Source organism: Python bivittatus, unplaced genomic scaffold (assembly GCF_059951505.1).
Source record: "Python bivittatus isolate LINGU-HERP-01145 unplaced genomic scaffold, Pbiv_v1 ctg000390_np1212, whole genome shotgun sequence".
In the NCBI taxonomy this organism is placed as follows: domain Eukaryota; kingdom Metazoa; phylum Chordata; class Lepidosauria; order Squamata; family Pythonidae; genus Python; species Python bivittatus.
This window is the reverse complement of record NW_028277070.1, coordinates 1,200,307-1,220,624: the sequence shown is the minus strand read 5'-3', so window position 1 is coordinate 1,220,624 and position 20,318 is coordinate 1,200,307. Positions and strand designations below refer to the sequence as shown.

The following is a 20,318-nucleotide window of genomic DNA, read 5'->3' as shown; positions in this document are numbered from 1 at the left end:
AGCTGGTGTCTGTCTAGCTAGCTGTCTCGTGAACTGTTTTGCACATGCATGTTATGCTGGCTCTCAAACAAGAAAAGGGGAGTTTTGTAATTAAAGAAGCAGTGTTAAAGTGATAGAACAGAATCTAAATAGTCCTTCCAGGAATCCACTTCTTGTTATTTCTGAAAAAGATGCAACCCATTTACAGTCTTCTCCTATCTATCAGAGTAAATTTGTACGGCTCGTATTGGACCTTTCGATTCTTCACAGAGATGCCAACATTTGTTTGTTGTTTTTAATTGCTGCTTTTATATACAATATGTGCTTGCTTCATCTTTTTCTAGGTACTTCTAGTTTCTCTAGAAGATTCATCTGGGGATTTATCTTCTTTTGTTTGATTTTTTAAAATATCTGTTCCTGTTGTTTGATTTCCACCTCAGCCTTCTACTTCCCTTTCCCATTCTTTTTACAGCTGCCCAGTGAGTTTTTTTTAATTGCCTTTTGATCTTCTTTTCTGTGCATGGACACTTTCAAAATAGTCCTCATGGTAACAACAGAATGGGGTTTGGATAGAAAGGATGTTTATCCGCGGTCAATGGAAGTGTGCATGCAGCATGGCTAACGTTGCCTCCTCCCCCTTGGTTGACTTGCAAGATGCTTGTTGAGGACACGGGGAGCTCCTGCTTATGGGGAGGGGGTGGAGTTGGGGATCTGGCCCAGAGCATAGCTGCCTTAGTCTAAGGCGGGCTTCTCTCTCCTTCTCTCGAGGCATGGCATTTCTCGGCAGCCTGAGGACAGCACTTCATTCTTGAGCTTCAGAGACATGAAAGATTATCCAAACCAGCTGACGGGTAGCCAGAGTCTAGGTAATCAAGTGAGCGGGTTCTGGCTGAGATGGGGTATTGCTTCTCCACCTGGCCTTGCTCTCATCCACAAAACCCACCTGGCTTTGGATGCTTTAAGGTAGCCTGGAAGAGCTGATCCCATGAGCAGGTAGCCATTTTTCTGCTGTTGGATTTCATGGGCACCCAAAACTGAATGGCTGATGGAGTTGGCAACTTGAATGTTGTCTGTTCTTCTCCTGCTGCAGCCAAGTTCCTTGTACATTGCCTTTGTTTGTGTGGGAGGCGATGCTCACAGGATTAGGCTCCCTCCTTTCAAAGAAACTAGTGCAAGAGAAATCTGCTTTGGGCTGGTTGCTAAGAAATGCATAACCCCCTTGTTGATTGGAGTCCTCAGTTGTTTACAGCATAATAAACCTGAGCTGTAGTATAAAGATTTTAGAAGCAGGTCAGTATTGAGGCAAATGATGTACCCAGGGATTGATTATCTGGGTGTAGGGGATAGGGGTAATTATATTACTTGGTTGACTTGGACGTGATACTTGGGAATTGGATGCTGTTCCTGAAAGCCCTCTGTATCCCCTTCCCTTTCAGCGAAGGCAGGAATGAATGTCCACACACCAAACGAGCCGTGGGAAGGCTCACCAGATCCAAGTAAGCACAGTGGGGTGAGGCTGGGGGGAGAAGGTTGGTCTGCTAAAGCCGTGTGAGGTTGAGGGTCAACGCCAGGGCCCAGGCTCTCACCCCACTTCCTTTCTTTTTCGTGACGTCTTTCCTTGAAGTGATGTGCTTTGATATGCGTGTTTCTTTCACATGGAACACATTCTCAAATGCCACGGAAGACAGACTTATGTGTCCCCCTCTCTCTGGGAGGGCTTTTGGATTTAGTGGTCACAGCTCCAGCTGTCAGTCAGTTCCTGCTGCTGGAGATGTACCCATGTGCCCGGCTGCATGAGGGCATGGCTCCATCCTTGAAAAATTCTCTTCCAAGATAATAATGGAAGAAAGAAAAACCAAAAGGGAGAAGCTAGCTCCCTTTGTTGTATCAACTCTTTCGACCTTTAGCTTGTGATTTTTGTAAACATTGCTCCAGCCGGGATGGAGAGAGGAGCTGATAAGCCTTCTGTTTCAAGCAAGTCTTCTGGACCAAGCAAGGAACATCCAGCAGGAGATAACAGAAAAGGGACCATCGGTGCTGGTACCCTTCAAAAGGATAACAGCCTTTTTCTCAGCTTCCAAAGAAGCTGTGCATTAATTAGGCAGCAATAAAAAATAGAATACAAGTTCTTAATGTAAAGAAACCATGCAAGTGGAAAATCCCGTTTTCAAAGAGCTCCTCCTCTTCTTCCTCATGCACCAGCGGGAAAGCCTCTTCCAAATCTTTCTGCTCTGAGGCATCACCTCCAGACAGTGAAAACAGGCTTTGAAGTTTGGGTTGGGTTACTGGTGTGCAGAATGGTAGCGATGGGATTGTGGATGTATCTTCATGTGAGTGACTCCCTCAAGGGTATTTCATGGGGAAACTGCCCTAGGAAGCATCCTGGGTCAGCTTCTAAGAAAGAAGGGCAAACTTAGGCCAACAATCCATTGAAAGCCCAAAGAAAATAACTCCTAAGCAGCACTGCCTTGGGGGGGAGGGGGATAAGTCTGGATGCATTTTTATCTCCCTTTGCTGTCAGTCTCTTGACTCTGGAGTGGCACCTCCAGCCAGTCCTAGCAGAAGCTAGAGTCCAGACTTTGCATTGCCATCCTCTTGTGGAGGAAGGGGAGAGAAACACCCAGCCGTGCACCCGTGGGCATCAGGCCCTCTCTGTGGCCTCCCAGGAATGACCAGGTGGAAGGAGAAGAGTGGCAAGCTGGGCCTGAAGGGAAGGATCTATTTTAGGAAGCATATTCCTGCCAAGGTCCTTCTCAGGGCCAATGAAGATGCTTTAAATTGGTATTGAAATGTGTTTATGTGTGTTTGTGTGTATTAAATTTATGTGCCTCCCGGTTCCCAGCAACTCTGGGTAGAAACGAATGAGAAGTGCTAGAGATGAAATATTAAGCTCTGGAGCTGAGTTGCAGAGTTTTGCAGAAAGATTTTAGCTGACCAGCACTGGGACATAACTGACGATGCCGTTTTCATATCTCTTTCCTGAAGCTGAGAAGGAGCGCTTCTGGGCCAGGCTTCTGGAAAACCTGCTGCCCTCCTCCCTTCTCTCTCCTCCTGTACCTGTCCTCTTGTTCATCTTACTGTTGCTCCCAAGAACATAGGCCTACCTTAAACATCCAGTTCCAACCCTCGCTTTGCTTCAGTATAGAACTGGCCACTTACTCTGCTCTCCACCAAAGACCTGCCCTGCTCTTCTAGCATTTCCCCAGCCCTGGATGGGGAGCATTTGCGAGGGAGCTCTCCTCCAATATAGGTGTGGAGATCTCAGTATCTCGTGCTGATCAGATTACTCCCAGCTGCGTGTGGGTCTTCCGAGGAATCCTAACAGGTCCGTGAGACAGACCCCGCGGTCAAAGCTCCGCTAGCGTCGCTTCCACTCAGCTTCCTTCGGCCGGCCCCCGCCAGTAGCTCTGAAGGGGGTGCCCTCTGCGCTGCGTCACTAGGGAGAGGGGAGTGGGAGTGGGCTGGGTCCCACTCAAAGTGGAGCGAAAGCCGCTCCGGTCCCGAGAGCGCCTCTTTTCTGGCATTCAGAGAAAGTCCAGCAAAACTGCTTTCCCCTGGATTTCCCTCTCCTGTTTCCGCTTTTACCTGTACTCATTTTTCTTCCATTTTCTGTTTCTTTGAGAACTCTGAGAATGCCCCCTCTCGTCTCTTTCTGCTATGGCTGCTGGTACTGATGTGCCTGTTCGGCAAACACAGGCTTCCCCCCGCCCCACCCTGCAATTTCTCTCGCACTGATGCAAGAGGAGGACCTGGTTTAATTCGCTGGATTGGGCTTGAAATACTGGTGCTGTTCGGTGTTTTTGTGCGCCTCATTGTGCTTGAGAGTGATGTTAATTCTGCAGCAGCTTGGTCCAAGTTTGGCTTGGATTCCAAATCAACAGCAATTGAACCATATTAACTTTTAAACCCCCAGTTGCATGATGGGAATGAGCTGGCATGGGCTCACTGCACTGTTTAACAAACTCTGTCTTTCTTTCCCCCCCTTTCTCCCCACTGTCCCCCCCTTTTTGATTTCATTTCTTTCACCCCTTGTGTATCTGTTTCTTTCCATTTGCTTATGTGGCACCTTCCTCCTCCCACCACTTCCTGGCTCCTGATTTATCCTCCTCCTCCTCCTCCTTCTCCTCCTCCTCCTCCTCCTCCTCCTCCTCCTCCTCCTCCTCCTTGTCATCTGTACCCCATCACGAGACAGTTCTGACGCTGTCTGCTCCCCCCATAGTGCCAGGCTTCTGTTGTACTGTTGGGGTGGACTGGAAGTCTCTCACCACTCCAGCGTGTCTTCCCCTGACCACGGATTACTTCCCGGACCGCCAGAGCCTGCAGAATGACTACACGGAGGGTTGCTACGATCTCCTACCTGAAGCAGACCTGGAGAGGTACGTCTCTGCCCGAGGACTCCACTTTCTCTCAGGCAACCAAGTAACACCAGCTGTCGTCCGAGCCCCAACGAGGCATGGCTGGGAGGAGAGGCGTCTACCTTGTCCCCTCTGCTCCAGCCTGACCCCAGTGGCTGGTGATCAGCTTGTCCTTGGAGAGAGGTAGATGGGACCTCTCTTCCCAGCATGGGACAACTCGGGCTCCGTCTCTGAACTGCAGGCCCTGATGCAACATCTGCAGAGAGGAGACAGGATGGCCCTTGGTTTTGAAGTGGCCATTCAGAAAAGCTGCATTCTGCAGATTTAGCTCCCCAGAGTATTTACTCAACCGGGGGAACATTTTGATCCAATTTTGGCCAGTCGCCTTTACTTGCTTGAGCCCATTACTGCCTTGCACCTTGTCCAGACATTCCTGGTAGCTTTTGTGCTTCTGAACTTGTAGCTTTCAGTTCCAGCAATAGCACCTCTGCAGTTCTCGGGCATGGTATGTCACTGTGTCCTCCTCCTCCTCCTTGGCTGGGCTTGTAGGTGGTCGTGTCTGGGGGTGCCTCTTCGGAAGGATCCAAAATGGCATTGTTGCGTGTGGCACTTTATAACACAATCTAAATGTGCCAAATGATTTCCCCTTGGTAGGAAGCCCCAAGGCTCTTACTATCTAAGCATATTTCTGGGGAGGAGGGGAGCAGCCTTCAGGGGAGCTGATCTGCCAGCGTGTCCAATAGCTCAGCTCCGGGGGGACATTTGGGCTGAGTAAAAGCATGGAGTTGGCATTCTCCAGTCATTCCGGGACCAGTGCCAGAGCAAGGGGCACTGCAAAGAGTGGCACCAGCCAGTCTTCTAGGGCACCTGAAGGGAGTAGAACAGAAGCAGCAGCAGAGATGACAGCTGGAGCGAGCATCCATCCATCCATCCATTTGGTTTATATAGCTGCCCATCTCATGTTTGTGACTCTAGGCGGCTTACAGTAAAATAGATAAAATGCATAATCTAAGAAATAGAACACATAGCAGCCAGCCTAGTCAGGAGGTAGCTGTGGCCTAGAGGCATTTCCATGGCAGAGAGGCAGGCTCCAGGAGCTCTCCCACTTTCTGGCTCCCCTGAACTCACGGGTGGGGAGAGAGCAGGGAAGGGTGTCCTGGCCTTGGCAGGGCCCTGTGGCTGAAAGTGCCAGGAGTTGGTGCCAGATGGCACCGGCCCTCCTTATGGGTTCCGGGGTCCTCTGGCACAGACTTCTCTGGAGAAGAGGAAGTAATGGGCGGGGGGGATCTTCAGCTTTGTTCTCTCTCCCTGTGATGACCCCCCCCCATTTCTTTCTCAGGAGGGACGAGGAAGGCTTGCAGATGACAGCCCAGCAGGTCTTTGAGGAGTTCATCTGCCAGCGTCTCATGCAGGGCTACCAACTCATTGTGCAGAGTAAGCCCCAGAAGCCAGCAGCGGTCCAGCCCCCCCTTAGCAGCAGCCCCCTGTACAGCAGAGGTGAGTCCCACGCTGGAAGGGTCCTTTGGACACAGGCAGCCACGGGTACCTGAGCCCGAGAGACACAGAGCATAATCAGCAAGTGACCTGTCTAGCGATCACGACAGAAAGTGGGCTCAGTGGATTGTATGATGAGCACCCAGCCTAATGAAGTCCACACAATCCATCTGAACACCCGGGTGCCTGGAGGCAAAAAGCACCCTAGGATGAACTGAAACAGCAATCTGCCCCGGACCAGGCAAAGATCAAAGGATGACGGATGGTTAAAAGTACCAAGAATAGGACTTGGATTTCCCTGATCCAGGGACAGATAGACCCCTCCCCACACTGTAACAATATGCCATGCCAGGGCTGATGAAAACCAGCTGGTCAGAGTCCAACACTTTTAGGTCATAAAATAGAAAAGGAGGAACTCTCTGTGTGAGTTGGGAGAAGGGTGTGAGGTGTGTAAAGAGGAAGAGCTTTTCTGTTCTGTAGCTTGGTATTGTATTTGCTGCTCCTACTCGCTGGCTACCTCCCTCACTACCTTTTCCACGCTGGGAGATCTTTCTAGAATCAAGGAGCTGCAAGGCAACTTAGGGAAGCAATGTGATTGCCAATTTAATTCACCTCTGCTTAGATTCCTTGGGAAAATTGTCCGTCCGTCTAATCAATGTACTGGAATGGAGAAACGTAGTAAAGGGACACCTGTATTCAAGCTCTCATTCAATAGACCTAGACATGCCAGCAAGATTCCTCTTGGCTCTTGGTCAGAGGCTTCAGGAAGGCCTGGAGCTTATATTTTAACGGATAGTGATAGCAGTGTTAATGGCTGCAGCTTACTGGGCTGCTTAATATTTGGGAATCCCCTCTGAGTTGAAACGGCTCAGTCCTGCCTGAGAGATGTACCTGCCAGCATGGAACCTAGAGAAAGGACATCCTAGAGGCTTGAAAAACCACGTATTTCATGTGAACGTGCAGCGGAGGGTTGGCTGCTGGATGTGATATGAGCAATACAGGACAGACGTCAGGCATGTGTGAGAATAAATGAAATATTTAGTGATGGTTCAACATTGAGCAAAGACAAGGATCCTTATTGCCATGACAGAGGCATATTAATTGGGAAGTGAACGTTCAGTGCTTTGGTATGGAGGCAATGCCGTGATGTTGGCTGAAAATCCAAAAGATTTGCAGCAAATATTAAATAGATTGTATGATGAAAGAAGGCGTATGGATCTGAAAATTAAAACCCCAAATACCTCTGTTTGATAAGGAAAGTGGAACAATAGTTGCAAGTTAAACATAAATAGATAATTTTTGTGCACCATGGTAGAAAGTTTACCATTCATTGAAAGATGGATGACAAATTTTAAGATGTGCTGGTAGCTGAGGAATAATACATTGCAAGGAAGGAAGGAGTGCCTGTCAGTGGAAACAGATTGGCTACTATAAGAGCATCCTTGGTTATATGGAAGAGAGAGGGGGGTGTTTTGGGAGAAATAGAAGCCGATTGCCATGAGAATGGGTTACAGTACTTAAGGAGTGTGTATGAGTGTGGAGAAAGAAGAAGAGAGAGACTGAACGCCAAAGTGACATAGATCTGCACTAGATTTCGCTGATGTGGTGGGTTTCAAAAGTGGTGTGCTTCTCCCTCCCTGGCTATTTATCTTAAATCCCATCTCCTACCGTGCTTTTACATATGCCGTATGGGTTTGAGTGAGATCCTGTGCCCCCTTCCTGCCCTGGGGAAGTTCCTGGCAGATTGCCCCCTTTCCCCATGGGTCAGACCACTGGAGGCAGCTGCTGCCCCTCCTGCAAGGGGCTAAGTGAAGTGAAGCCTGTCCAGCAACTTTAAAGAAAATGCTAGGAAGGCGGCTGGGTATCTTGTCCAAACCTTTCTGAGTACTTCAGTGGTTTGAAATGCGAGAGAGCAACCAGGCAACCATCAGAGGCGTTAGGACTTCAGCTCCTAGAATTCCCAGCCAGCCACCATTCTGGAGAGGAATTCTGGGAGCTGCAGTCCCAATGCCCACAGCTGGGGAAGGCTGTAGAAGGCTTGGTTGGAAAGCTAGACGTGTTTTCTGCAACTAGGCCTTGTGTCACGAAATCGACCTGAGGAGGATGACCAGCACTGGCTGAGCATGGGCCGGACCTTCCATAAAGTGACCCTGAAGGACAAAATCATTACTGTCACTCGGTATCTGCCAAAGTGAGTATCTGTTCCTGTGAGCCCTTTGAGCAGAGAAGGTCAGGAAACGGGAGTCACTGGAAGTCTTGCAGTATCTTCAGTGCACTTTAGGGTGCTGGAAAAGAACCCCAAAAGCCTTTCAACGTACGCCGCCCTCACCCAATCAAGGCAGAGTGGTTGGAGCTTCTTTTTCACGCTTTCTCCTTTCCCGGGACAGAGAGAGCATTTTTGTAAAGTCTCTACCTTCTCCTGACCTTTCAACCCGATTCCAAGCACAAAGTGGACGGCTTGCTTTCTGGCACTCGGCAGCCACGCTTGGCAGCTTTCTATTCCCAGTAAATCAGCAGGCCCTACATTTTAGAAGGGTCCTGAGGCAAGTTTCACTGTCTTTTGCACAAGAGTAGGAAAGCTGGGAGGCAAAAGTCCTTCATTTGCCGCTTTTATGTTAGAAAATAAGAAAAACCACCCTGGCATCTGGCTTGAAAAGGCTTGCTTTGATATTTCTGTTCTTTTTTAGGTACCCGTATGAATCTGCCCAGATCAATTATACTTACAGTCTGTGTCCTTCCCACTCAGACTCAGAGTTTGTCTCTTGCTGGGTTGAGTTTTCCCACGAGAGGTTAGAGGAATATAAGTGGAATTACCTGGATCAGTACATCTGCTCTGCTGGTTCAGAAGATTTTAGGTAAGCAGAGGGCCTTGTTTGCTGCGATGCTTTTCCACTTCGAAAGGATGCCCTTGTAAGGAGTCCCAAGGCAGAACAGCCAGCCTTGTTATTGGGTCAGCGGGGAGGTCCCTGGAGGCAGCATCTGCCAGGGAGCAGCTTTGGGAACATTACAGGAAACGGTCTTTTTGCTCACCTTCCTTGCACTTCTCAGAGAACTTGGAACTATTAATAGTCACAGTTGCATCAGCGATGTGCATTCTCTGTTAACCTAAATTCTAAGGGTCCTGTAGTCTCCGCTAGAGGGAAGAGCCTCTGTCCCAGCGCAGGAAGCACTAACTCCAAATCAGGGAAGAACCCCGGGAGTGCCAGCGTTAGCAGTATTGGGCAAGGAGGACAAATCGTCTGACCTGGAATAACACTGTTGCCTTTGCTCCTAGACGTGTTAAAGGTTAAGGGAGATTGTTGGGAAGGGGGTTAAAAGGGGGTTGATGAAAGGCCATGGGGAATTATTTGGGGGGCATCAGTCTGCAGAAATGGGCATGAAATGCAGGGTCTGTTAGATGTTTCACATAGGTCTCCGTTTAGCTCTTCAGAATGAGTCAAAACATTCCAGAAGAAAGATGGGCAGCTTGAACTTGTTCCAGTCTTGTGGGAATACCTTGTGAGGGAAAAAACTGGAAGTGATTTCTGTATAAATAGGGTACATTTTCAGCTGTTCAGTAAGAAAAGATCCTGTGGACCTTCTCCTTGGCTGGAGTAATGGTGGTGAGAAGCCAAAGGCTGGTAGCCCAGACCCCCATTGTCTCCCTGGCATTGCATTAACTGGGAGAGAAAACAGAGGAAGAGCTCTTGGGGGCTGGTTTGTTTCCCCCTGCAATGATAAAAGTGCTGCTTTAACAGATTACATGGCTTGCCACCTGTAATTTTTTTTTTTTTAATATTTATATGGCTTTCCTGACCTGTATCTCTTAATATTTCAAGAGATGGTTCAAAAAATGAGCAACCCTTCTGGCAACTCAGCACTTGTACCTCTGCCTAGTCGGGGCAGAAGGAAACCCCCCTTTTGAACTCTCGGGTGCCTTTTCCTTATCCTTCCAGGTAGCCCGGTGGGGAAGGGCCGCGGTTCCTCCATTTCTTCCGGGCTCCCAATGGCAGCCATGTAAATGCGGTTAGGAGTTAAAACAGAAGATTGTGGGGATGTATTTGCAAGAGAGGGAAGAGATGGTGTATGAAATGCTCACTGGGAAAAGGGAGTGTCAGATGACCACACGTGACAACACCACGGAGGAAAGCATCAGGCTTGATTTCTTCCCCCTCAGCTACCGCTTTCTCTCCGCACAGCCTCATCGAGTCACTAAAATTCTGGCGGACGCGTTTCCTGCTCCTGCCGGCCTGCATCAGTGCCACAAAGCGTGTTATGGAAGGCGAAGCCCACTGCGATGTGTACGGCGGCAAGGCTCGCTCTGACGAAGAGGAGTGGCAGCTTCTGGACGGCTTCACCCGCTTTGTGGAAGGCCTGAACCGCATCCGCAGACGGCACCGTTCTGACCGGATCATCCGGGTAAGTCAGGACACGCCGCCGGGGTGCTTCAAGGGGCTGGCGGTCCCCCCAACCCCAAATCCCCGGTTACAGAACAGAGCTCATCCTCTGCTGTAGAAGTAACACGAGACTGTCTCAGCCTCCTGGCAGATGGGTTTTTTAAAAAAGAAGGGTGAAAAGACAGCAGTTAAGATGCCCACATGAAGAAGGTAAGACTTTATTTATTTACCTATCAGATTCGTTTGCTGCTGAATCTTCCAGTGTCATACCAGCTTACAGCATAGTAAAATACAATAAAAACTTCCACCACCACAAGGAGCCATTCAGATGACAGGCATTGCAAGATTATGCAAGTTCTCCGCTTTCGAGAAAGCAGTAGAGCAAATTCCTTTGAGGACTGTTGCTCTTCATAGATGAAAGGAAGAAAGCTCTCACTGCTTTCCTGTAACTACAGTTCCCAGAAACCTTTGGGCAAAACCACAGCTGTCATAAAACTGCCCAACACAAGGTTCCCCTGACCTTCTCCTTCTCCTTCTCCTCCTCCTCGCTGACTCTTTGCTGTCCTCCTTCTGTCCAGAAAGGTCCTGCAATGAAAGGCTTACAGATGACCAGCCCCCTTCCTGCTCCCTCTTTGGAGCCTCCGGGGCCACCTCCGCTAGCCAAGAAGGGGACCTCAGCGCTCTCGGCTCTGTTAGAGATGGAGGCCAGCCAAAAGTGAGTTCCCGGAGAAGCGCACCTCTCATTCTCTCCACACACACATCCACATACCCTAATTCACGCGTCTAGGAACATGCGTGCGCATATCCCTCTGGCACTGAATTGGTTCAGCTGATCTATGGAGTGGATCTCTTTGGGAGACCCTTGAAGTGCATAGGACCTGTTTCACATTCACCCACATGCCGTACTTTGCTTCTTTGCTTGATAACCCTCTCTGAAGGCTTCCATTCATCTCACACGTTGGCACCCTGCCAGTCAGGTCTGAATCATAGATGGTAAGGGTCAGACAGGGACTTTTGTCTAGTCCAACCCCTTGCCTAGTGAAAGAATCCACTACTGTGGCACCCCCTGCAGACGGCCATCCAGCCTCTGTTTGAACGTTTCCTGAGGTAGTTTGCTCCACTGATGTACAGCTTTTATCATAGGAGATTCTGCCTAACATCCAGTAGAAATATATTTCCTTATAATTTAAACCCCTGGTTTCTTGATTTGTCTTCTGGAACAATGTGGAACAATTCTGCCCCATTTCTGCACCACAGCCATTCAAGATAGCTATCGTGTCACCCCACAGTTTTTCCAGGCTGAAAAGACGCAGGGCCTCCAGTTGTTCTCCATACATCTTTCCTTCCAGATTCCTTCCTTATTGTCTTTGTTGCCCTGCTCTGGACCTGCTCCAGTTTGTCAGTGTCCTTTCTAAAATGTGGGGCACAGAACTAGATGCAATATTTTGGGTGTGGTCAAAATAATTCAGAATAGAGAGAACTTCTGGAGATCTGGAACTTATAGGTTTTTTACAGACAGGTTCAAACAGCCAATACAGGCAGGCCAGGGGCCCATAATATGTCAAATTCTCTTGAAGCTTGATACTGTCCTCTAAGGTGTTTGCTCTTCTCCCTGTCTTTGTCTCAGATCCTTGGGTGTTAATCTGTGCTCACACTCAGAGCTGTTAGAGATTAAATGTTCATTTCACCATGGCTAATACAGTGGTACCTCGGGTTATGAACTCGCCTCGACTTACGAACTGGATCCGCGGCCATTTTCCCTGCTGCCACGCGGTCGCGGCTTCCTGTGGGCAAGGTCGCGGTAGCAAGGAGACGTTCGGTGAGGCTTGTGGTGTGTTTTGCGGTGTTTTGTGAAGGTTTTTGTTGTGCGTGTTAGCATGGCTCCAAAGAAAATGCAGAGCAGGCTTGGCGGGAGTAAGGCTCTGAAGAGAACATTGCCTCGGGTTGCAACCAACTCGGGATACGTCCAGAGTCACGGAACGGATTAAGTTCGTATCCCGAGGTACCACTGTATTTTGACTTCCTGAAATGCGTAGGCAAAGGGAAGTTTACCTTGAATACCATTGGTATCAATCATCCTGTCCAGTAGTATTCACTACCAGGATTCTGCACAAAATGAAGAACATTTGGTTTCAAACTCAGAATAAAATAGTCCCACTCAGGCATTTCTTCCGAACTTTCTGAATGTTCCATCAGATCAGGACTCAAAATGCAGCCTTAGGAAACAGTGGGAATTTAGTATTAACTCCTTACTCCTTCGTGTTTCACTACAATATCACAAGACTGGGTGAGGTAGCCACCCATGTTTACTACTATAGGCCAGCCTATTGGCAGAAAAAAATAGCCAAAGAGATTATTTTTAAAACTTTTTTAAAAAATTAAAAATAATCGCCAATAGCATACAATTGAAGCAGATTCACTCAGCATGCTTTCTGGTCTCCGCCTCAGTAGAAAGAGTGAGTTGGTTTTCAGTTATTTAAATATACCCTCTGAGGCACTCAGCCAAGATGCAAAGAGAACAGAGAGTGCTGAAAACACCCATTTGCGTTTTTTCAGCCGGCATCCACTTTATCTGTTAGTCGCGGCTTACCGCTTAATCACAACAGAAACTCCCAAGAAAGAGCAAAAGGTCTGACCATCTGGGACAAATCTTGCTCTTCTGTTTGGAAGGGTTTTATACTGTGAAAAAAAAAAAAGTTAACATCATTGCCCTGCATCACAGCACTTTGTAGCTTCTGTACAGCCAGCAAACAGGATGCATTCTGCAAAATGCAAGCATGTGTAGTTTGAGTCAGCTGATGTTAATAGAAGCTCAGCAGCAAAAGGCATGATCAGAGCTCAGTGAGAATGCAAAAGAAAGTCTTCAGTTTGGGGATTTTAAAGGGCACTCCAGGTACTATACAATAGGGCACAAAAAATTATACAAAGTACATGTGTTCATTAAAGCTCAGCAGACCAACTGAAGCACATTTGTTTGACAATAGTAGATTTTGCATTTACTCAGCCGCAGCAACACCAGCAGCACTTATGTGCAAATCAGACCTTTTTTTCAAAGGAACAACAACTTGGCAGGCAGTTTGCAAGCAGTCTTCTTCCGTCTCGCTGCTGTTTGACTGCTGCCATCGCCCCCCCGCCACCTCAGCCCAGCAGCAGGGACCTGGCTGGTCGGTGTGGCTCTACGGAGCAGCCTGAAGGGAGTTTGTGAAAGCCCAGTCCCATGCCTCAAAAGGCCCACGTTCGGTTTTGAAATAATTGCACGGGTTCTGCTTTGTGTGCATAGGCACCCCACGGGGGGGACATTTTGGGCAGCCCTGTTGGCAGCTTCTCTGTGGGCCCCTTGCTTGGAGTCAAAACCTCTGAGAGGAGCAGGCATGACCTTTCTGGCATGAAGACGAACAGTTTTCTTCCACCTGAATGCTGAGAAATTTTCCATGGACCTCTCTTGCTTGTTCCTAGGGTCCTGGGTGATCAGCAGGCTGCAGCCCTTGCCGGGAAGAGCTCTGTCCAGCCAGCAGAGAGTGGCAGCGTCGCCATGACCCCCACTTACATGGACAGTCCACGCAAGGTGAGGGCAGAATCTTAGATGCACTGGCACACTTTGCATGTGGCTCCAGGCATGTGGCTTGCATGGGCCCTCCGCTAACTGCTGCCAGTGTCACAAGTCTGAGGTAAGGGAAGAGTCTTGCCACCTGGGCCAGGTGGGCAAGGTGTACGCCAAAGAGGTCGCATTCTGTGTTCAGCCGTCTTCACAGCTAACGAGTCTTCACTCTTTGGGGGTTCTTCTGGGACACTGCGTGGCTGAGGCCCTTGCATTCTTCTGAGAGGAAGGTGGGGCGGGGGCTGCGTTTGTTGGAGAGCTTGACCCACAGGGCGGTTCTTGTGCTACTTGCCTGGTTTGATCATTTTGGATCAAAGCTGGGCGCACAGGCCCAGTAACGAGATGCTGTCCTAGTCATGCAGCCCTTTGGTGCATCCAAAACGCTTCCTGTGCAACCCTGGTATCACGGCCCCTCCTGGTGGGGTTCAGGCTCGAGGTGAATTGATAACTGGGCCGGGGGCGTCACAACCCACAGGCTTAGTCCCGATGCTGCTAAGAGTCACCGTGGCTGTCGAGCTGCAAGCTGCGTCCTACAAACCATCTGCTCCTCCGCCTGCTTCGTGTTAGAAGTGCAGTCGTTCAGTGAAGCTCTTTTTGACACCCATGAACACCCAGAGAGGTTCCTGTCTCACCGAGACAGTTAGGAGCAGGAGGGCGTTTCAGGAGGTCGGACTGTGAATGGTGTTGCGGGGCCTGGACTCCAGGTCTTCAGTTTCTGCTCTGATCCAGGCTTGTCTCTCAGCTTGTCATTCCCATCTGTAGAATGGGCAGCAAAGTGACTGCCTCCTGCAGGGCCGTTGAGAAGCTCAGGGAGGCAAAGGTAGCATGTAGGAGAGGCATGAAAAAGGGCTAGGCCGGCCTGCCTTCTCTTGGTGCCTGCCTGCCTGCCTCAGCATCTCGGCAATGGGAGCCCAGAGCAGCCCTGTGTGCTCTGCCTGGCTAGCCACTCGCTGGAAGGTGGAGAAATTCTTGGAGTTTGTTATGGGCGTTTCTATCCCTGTGCAAATCCACTGCTCTTGGGAAAGAGATGCATTGATCTTAAGAGCCCTGAAGAGTTATTTTGGGATGCATCTGCTTTGCCAGGAAGGCAGAAAACGAAGGCAGAACATGGAAGGGACGTCCGATTCCAGTCCCTAAGGCAGCCTGGGTCGGAGCAGAAGTCTCAGCTCTCCTTCTTGCACGCTCTGAATGCTGCCTCCTTCCGCCTCGCGGGCCCTCTCTGCCTGCTTCAGTTTGCGTGCCCTGTTGCCCCTCCACTTGGAGTGACAGATCTGCCCAACGGTGTCTTTCCCCCTCTTGTTTCTGCTGCCGCCATTGCCGTGTCCCGGTGCTTCAGGATGGGACCTTCTTTATGGAGTTTGTTCGAAGCCCTCGCGCAGCATCTCTCTTCCACACGCAGGTCAGTTTTGGACAGGGCACGCGCTCTTTGTGGCAATGCTGCAAAGTGCGTTTGGGGTCCATACCCCTCCGTAGGGGAGGCCGGGTCTGAGTCAATTAGAAGGACGTGGATTGGTTTGGGAGGAAAATGCCGTTTGCCCCTGTCTGGAGATCTGCCCCTCCCATTCCTGGACTGTTCAGTTTTCGTTAGAAAGGACCCAGGCCAAAAGCTCTTGGCCCTTTTTCCTGCAGAGACAGGAGGAAAGTCTGTGTGAGCTGGTTGCCCCTTCCCCTCCCCTCCCCTCCCCCCTCCCCTCTCCTCCCCCCACCTTCAGCTACTGTCTAGCTACTGCAAAGATATGGGAGTGATTCTTGGCAACTGGGTATGTTTTGGGCTTGAGTTTTCCAAAAGAGGTCCCAAATGTTTGAAAGACCTGAATTCCCCACGAGGGCAGAAGGAGCTTGCGCACAGCAGCCACCTGCCTTCTCGCCCCCCACATGGGCCGTGGTGGTGCTACAGCCTGGCCAGAGTGACAGCGGGGCTGTGGTACAGACCGGACTGAGAGCTGAAGGTCACCATTGACCCAGGGAACTGTGAATTAAAGAGGAGAGCCCGGCCCTGGTCGATACTCTGCGCACCAGACCTTGTGGGCTTTCTGTCCCGGTCAGTTTGTGCTGTCGTCCGAGGTTTGGCTGGGCAGACCCCCGGTCAAGGTGGAGCCTTCCCTAAGGGTGAGGGGTGCTGGAGTGCTGGGAGGAAGAAGGCTGCCACTGGACCTCCAGAGCCAGTTCAGATTGGTTGCGCTGTGGCTCATTCTGCGGAGGAGGACTGGACGGGATCCACGGCGAGGATATGGCGGTGAATTCAGAACAGCCGCCTGTGGCTGCAGAGGAAGCGCACTGACCCTCGGCTTTGAGCGGGCTGGGAAGACGTGCCCGCAGGCTTGGCTGGAAGGGGCCTGAGACCCTTTTCAACCATGTGGATGTTACTTGACAGAAAGGCAAAAATAGGAAATGTGGTGTTGCTGAGATTTCTTTTATGGGCAAGAAGGCACAATGTAGTTTGAGCGATTTCACCCTGGCTTAAACTGTAATTGCTTCTGACTAAAAAAGGACAAGTAAATAGTTTGTGGAAGATTTAGGAACTGGCAAAGGAATTAACCATTTCCAGTGGAAAGAGGTAAAGGTTGCTCAGCATTAATTCATAGATGCTGGAAAGAATCTTCTTTTTCTTAGTGCAGAATTAGCAGTTGGAGATTCTACCTTTGATGGGGGGCCCATTTCCTCCCTGGTTACTCCTCCCAACGTTGCTTTATTTTATTTTATTGTTTTGTTTTGTTTTGTTTTACTTTACTATTTTATTTTATTTTATTTTTTATTAAATTTATATGCTGCCCCCCCCAGATGGAGATTATGGCAGATGGAGGTGGTCTTCCTGGGGCCCGGTCTTTCTAGAAGATGGTTGTTGTTTGCTCTTTTTGGTAGTCCAGGACTACCTTGGAACTCCTGTGACCCCTTCCTGAGGCAGAAATCATTTCGTAGCTCAGTGTGGAATAGAACATGGGCCTTTGATGCACTCCTGGAAACCCAAACAGAACTGAGAATGTCCTAATCCAAAGAGACCATTTTCAGAACACGCTGAGGTACCCTCACAGGCTCGCATTCCATTAATTAACTGGGGAAATGACCTGGGAGCACATTTGCCAGTGTAAGCTTCACTGACCCAGGCAGAGAACGCGCTGCTAGGTCCTGCCCACATGGTAGGTCATGGAAACTAGGCAGGTAGATGCTGTTGAACCTGTTGTGCAAAGAACAGTCATGCTCTGTTTCATATCAGAGGAGCTTCTGATTCACTTTCCCATTCACATTCACTTTCCGTTGAATTGTCCTTTGGGCCAGGTCTGTCCATCTCCCACATTGGTGCTACTTTCAGCCTGCAGCTTGGAGAAGTTGCCTCTCCCTTGCCTTTTGGTAGGACTGCATCTTTGGAGTGAGTCGGGGTTGGTCCTCCCTGTCCCCCTTGCAGGCCATGTCCTTCAAGACATTCTCTCTCTGATTGTCTCAGTCCTTGGTCCCTGGTGAGCTCATTTGCAGCTCCAGGTGTGGAAAGGATTCCAGGGAAGTGCCAGGTTCTTCATGGTGAGAGATGGAAACGTGTATGACCACGCTTTTTGTGGTCCTGGTCTGAGAGTGTCTTTAGACTACAGCTCAGACCTGTTTGCTGGACTCGCTCTGCCAAGAAATCAAGGGAATGACAGGCACGCACAGATTAGCCTGAAACACCCAAGTCTTACAGTTAGGGCCAGCCCAAAGCCGGTGCCTTCAGCTGACGACCTATGCTATGGCCGCTCCTTTCTTTTCCCAAGGTCTCTGTCGATCAGTCTGTTCCGGCAGCCGTGGAAGGCAGCACTTTGATCGGCGCAGGCCAGTCTGCAGACCGGAGTGGCCTTCAGGCCAGTTCCCTGCATGGAGGAGACCCGGCCTCAGCCACCTCTGGCCCTGTGGAAAACAGGTAAGAAGGACCGGGCGGGTTCAGCTGTAGTTGAAGTAAGAGCTTCATCAATGAACAGTTCATTTGAAATCCCCCCTGGAGCAGGAGTGTCCTTAAGCAGACGCGCACTGCCTTTGTGACCGTCCTGTCTTGAGCTCACTTCTGCTTTGTGAATCTGCACCAGTTTGCCAGCTCAGTGCTTGTTTTGTTTGAATTCTGCAGCTCCCAGCCCTTCTCCACCAGCTCCCTGACGTCATCCTCTACTTTGCTAGAAATCCTCGAAGCTATGAAACATCCCACGTAGGTTTCCTTCAACTCTCTCCCTTGCCTTCTGGCAGCCCTTTCTGGAAGAGAGAGTGTGCTGGAGGCCAACCATTTCCCTCCCAGTGGGATCTCAAGGCACACAACGCAGGACCGGGGGGTGGAGGGGCAGAGGCTGGGGACAAGTGAGAAGGTCCCTGGACTTCCTTAACCTGTGGATTGCTTGGCTTTCAGCACAGGGATCCAGCTGCTCTCCGAGCAGAAAGGCCTCTCCCCATCCTGCTTCATCAGTGCAGAAGTGGTGCACTGGCTGGTGAACATGGTAGAGGGGGTGCAGACCCAGGCCATGGCCATCGACATTATGCAGGTGATGATATCTGGAACTTTCCAGCCCCTCGGCTCTCTATATTTGCAGCATTGATAGATGTACATGAAAAATGCCTCCCTTCTGCCTTAATAAAGGCTGGACATCACTGCTTGTCAGTGGGGAGAGAGACCTTTCTGGCAGAATCCAGGGGTTTCAGGCAAAGGGCTGCATTGGGGACTGTTAGATAAACCTCGGCCTGTTCCTTAGATGAGGAATTGGCTTTTACCAAGTCAGGTGGGATGAGCAGTTTCTGAAGGCAGCAGAAACCCTGGTTGCAGACCAGCTCCCTTCCTCTTTGCCTGCACGGCCACCGGCTGCTCCTCAAGCTGAGGCTGTTCTTCACGTCATCTTCTCTCCTTCTCACGGTTTAGAAAATGCTGGAGGAGCAGCTGATAATTCACGCTTCCGGAGAGGCGCTTCGCACCTTTATTTATGGGTTTTATTTCTACAAGATAGTGGAAGACAAGGAGCAGGAGCGAGGTCAGGCTCGGGGCAGTTTGGGGCAACCTGTGTCCCCCAGGAGCCCTTGGCTCAGGCCCCTCCCTTGGCTGGCTCATTGGCGCTCCAGAAAGCAAAACAGGCCAGCCTAAAACACCAAAACACTTTGGGACTGGGGAGGGCAGGGCAGGCAGATCTAACCTGTGGAGCGAACCCCGCCCTCGCCCCACCCCTGACCTTCCTCTGCCCGAGTGCGAGAGGCCAGCCTTCTGCCAGTTTCCTTGGCAATAGGCTGTGCTGGAGATTGTACCCAGCCTGGGCAAGGAAAGGGATCCTCCCCATCTCTCGCAGGGACTCTCCCTGGGCCCTGGGCAGCGTCGGCCATCCCAAAGGAGCTTCTTTTCCTCTCTTCCACAGGGGGAATTCAACAGCACACAGCAGGGGGAATTCAGTGGCACACGGCAGCAAAGGACGACTTCTCCGCCTTCCAGCGAAAGTGGTTTGAGGTGGCGTTTGTGGCCGAGGAGCTTCCCCATTCGGACATCCCGGCGTTCCTCCTGCCGTGGCTGCCCAGCCGCCCGGCATCCTACGCCAGCAGGCACAGCTCCTTCAGCCGCAGCTTTGGAGGACGGAGCCAGGCGGCTGCGTTATTGGGTAACTGCCATGGGAACAGTGGCTGTGGGGCTCTGAATTATTCCAAATGAGGAATATCTGTTCCTCCAAGCCAGGTAGGGCCTGACCAGGAAAATGTGGGAGGAAATTCAGCAACAGAGAGGAGGAGGGGATGATGACGATTTGAAAATGTTGCACTGCTTCCAAATTAGGCCCTTTAGGCCATGATGGGTATTGCTTTTCCAAAATCATCTAAGAGGGGAATCTCAGTTATACAGAAACACTAATGTCCTTCACCAGTGCCAAAATCCTGCTATGCTATGTTCTCATATATTTATTTATTAACAGAAAATGTGGTCAATGACCAGCAGGTTAAAAAAAAAATTAAGAGAGAATAAAATAACAATGAAAATATAATAGAAGTAAAGATAAAAGATGAATAAAAGTCTAAAAAAAGAGATAAAACTAGAAGATAACAGAAAACCAGTAACAAATATCAGCAGCATCAGGGCAAAACCAACATTGTCCTTTGGACTGAGATAGCAGCTGATAAGAACTGAGCCTCTTTATTTAGAACAAATGAGTTGAGATCCGGCAGGAAGAGGTGTTTGGCTTCTACCTCCGAGTGGGACTGAGTTCCATTCGTGCGTTAAAGGGGTTAGAAGGGCAGAGCCCACAGCGGCACGGAGAAAACCGGGAATGGAAATGTGGGCAAGGACTGTCTCTCTCTACCGAAGGGATTTTCGTGTACCTGCCCTCCAATGTCACGGTGGGGACCTCTGCAGGGTGGAGCAGAGGTAAGATTGAGGGGCGACTTGGCAGGAACAAGTGGGTTTGGCCTAGGACTGCCCGGGAGAGCCACCAGTAGCCATCCGATCTGTCTGCGTGCTGTCTCATGACTCTGCTCTGGCTTTCTCTAAACGTAAAGAGAACAGAAACTGGAGCGGGGCGGGGGGGGAGACCACAGAAA

At 50.0% G+C, this 20,318-nt stretch overlaps 1 protein-coding gene across 7 annotated transcripts in view; it reads left to right on the top strand.

The window, feature by feature from the left end:
* The window catches only part of DEPDC5 (DEP domain containing 5, GATOR1 subcomplex subunit), a 59,090-nt gene that overhangs the window by 34,404 nt on the left and 4,368 nt on the right, over nt 1–20,318 (top strand). For 4 of the 7 annotated variants that reach the window (XM_088143780.1, XM_088143779.1, XM_088143783.1 and 1 more), the window contains 15 exons: nt 748–845; nt 1,416–1,475; nt 4,172–4,355; nt 5,674–5,831; nt 7,902–8,019; nt 8,516–8,683; nt 10,007–10,226; nt 10,783–10,919; nt 13,661–13,769; nt 15,139–15,201; nt 17,546–17,691; nt 17,893–17,970; nt 18,166–18,298; nt 18,670–18,778; nt 19,154–19,390. In XM_088143780.1, the coding sequence (XP_087999906.1) occupies nt 748–845; nt 1,416–1,475; nt 4,172–4,355; nt 5,674–5,831; nt 7,902–8,019; nt 8,516–8,683; nt 10,007–10,226; nt 10,783–10,919; nt 13,661–13,769; nt 15,139–15,201; nt 17,546–17,691; nt 17,893–17,970; nt 18,166–18,298; nt 18,670–18,778; nt 19,154–19,390 (2,018 nt within the window). Of the gene's footprint in view, nt 1–747; nt 846–1,415; nt 1,476–4,171; nt 4,356–5,673; nt 5,832–7,901; nt 8,020–8,515; nt 8,684–10,006; nt 10,227–10,782; nt 10,920–13,660; nt 13,770–15,138; nt 15,202–17,545; nt 17,692–17,892; nt 17,971–18,165; nt 18,299–18,669; nt 18,779–19,153; nt 19,391–20,318 lie in introns of those variants that run through there. The other 3 variants (XM_088143781.1, XM_088143786.1, XM_088143782.1) reach the window with 3 other exon arrangements.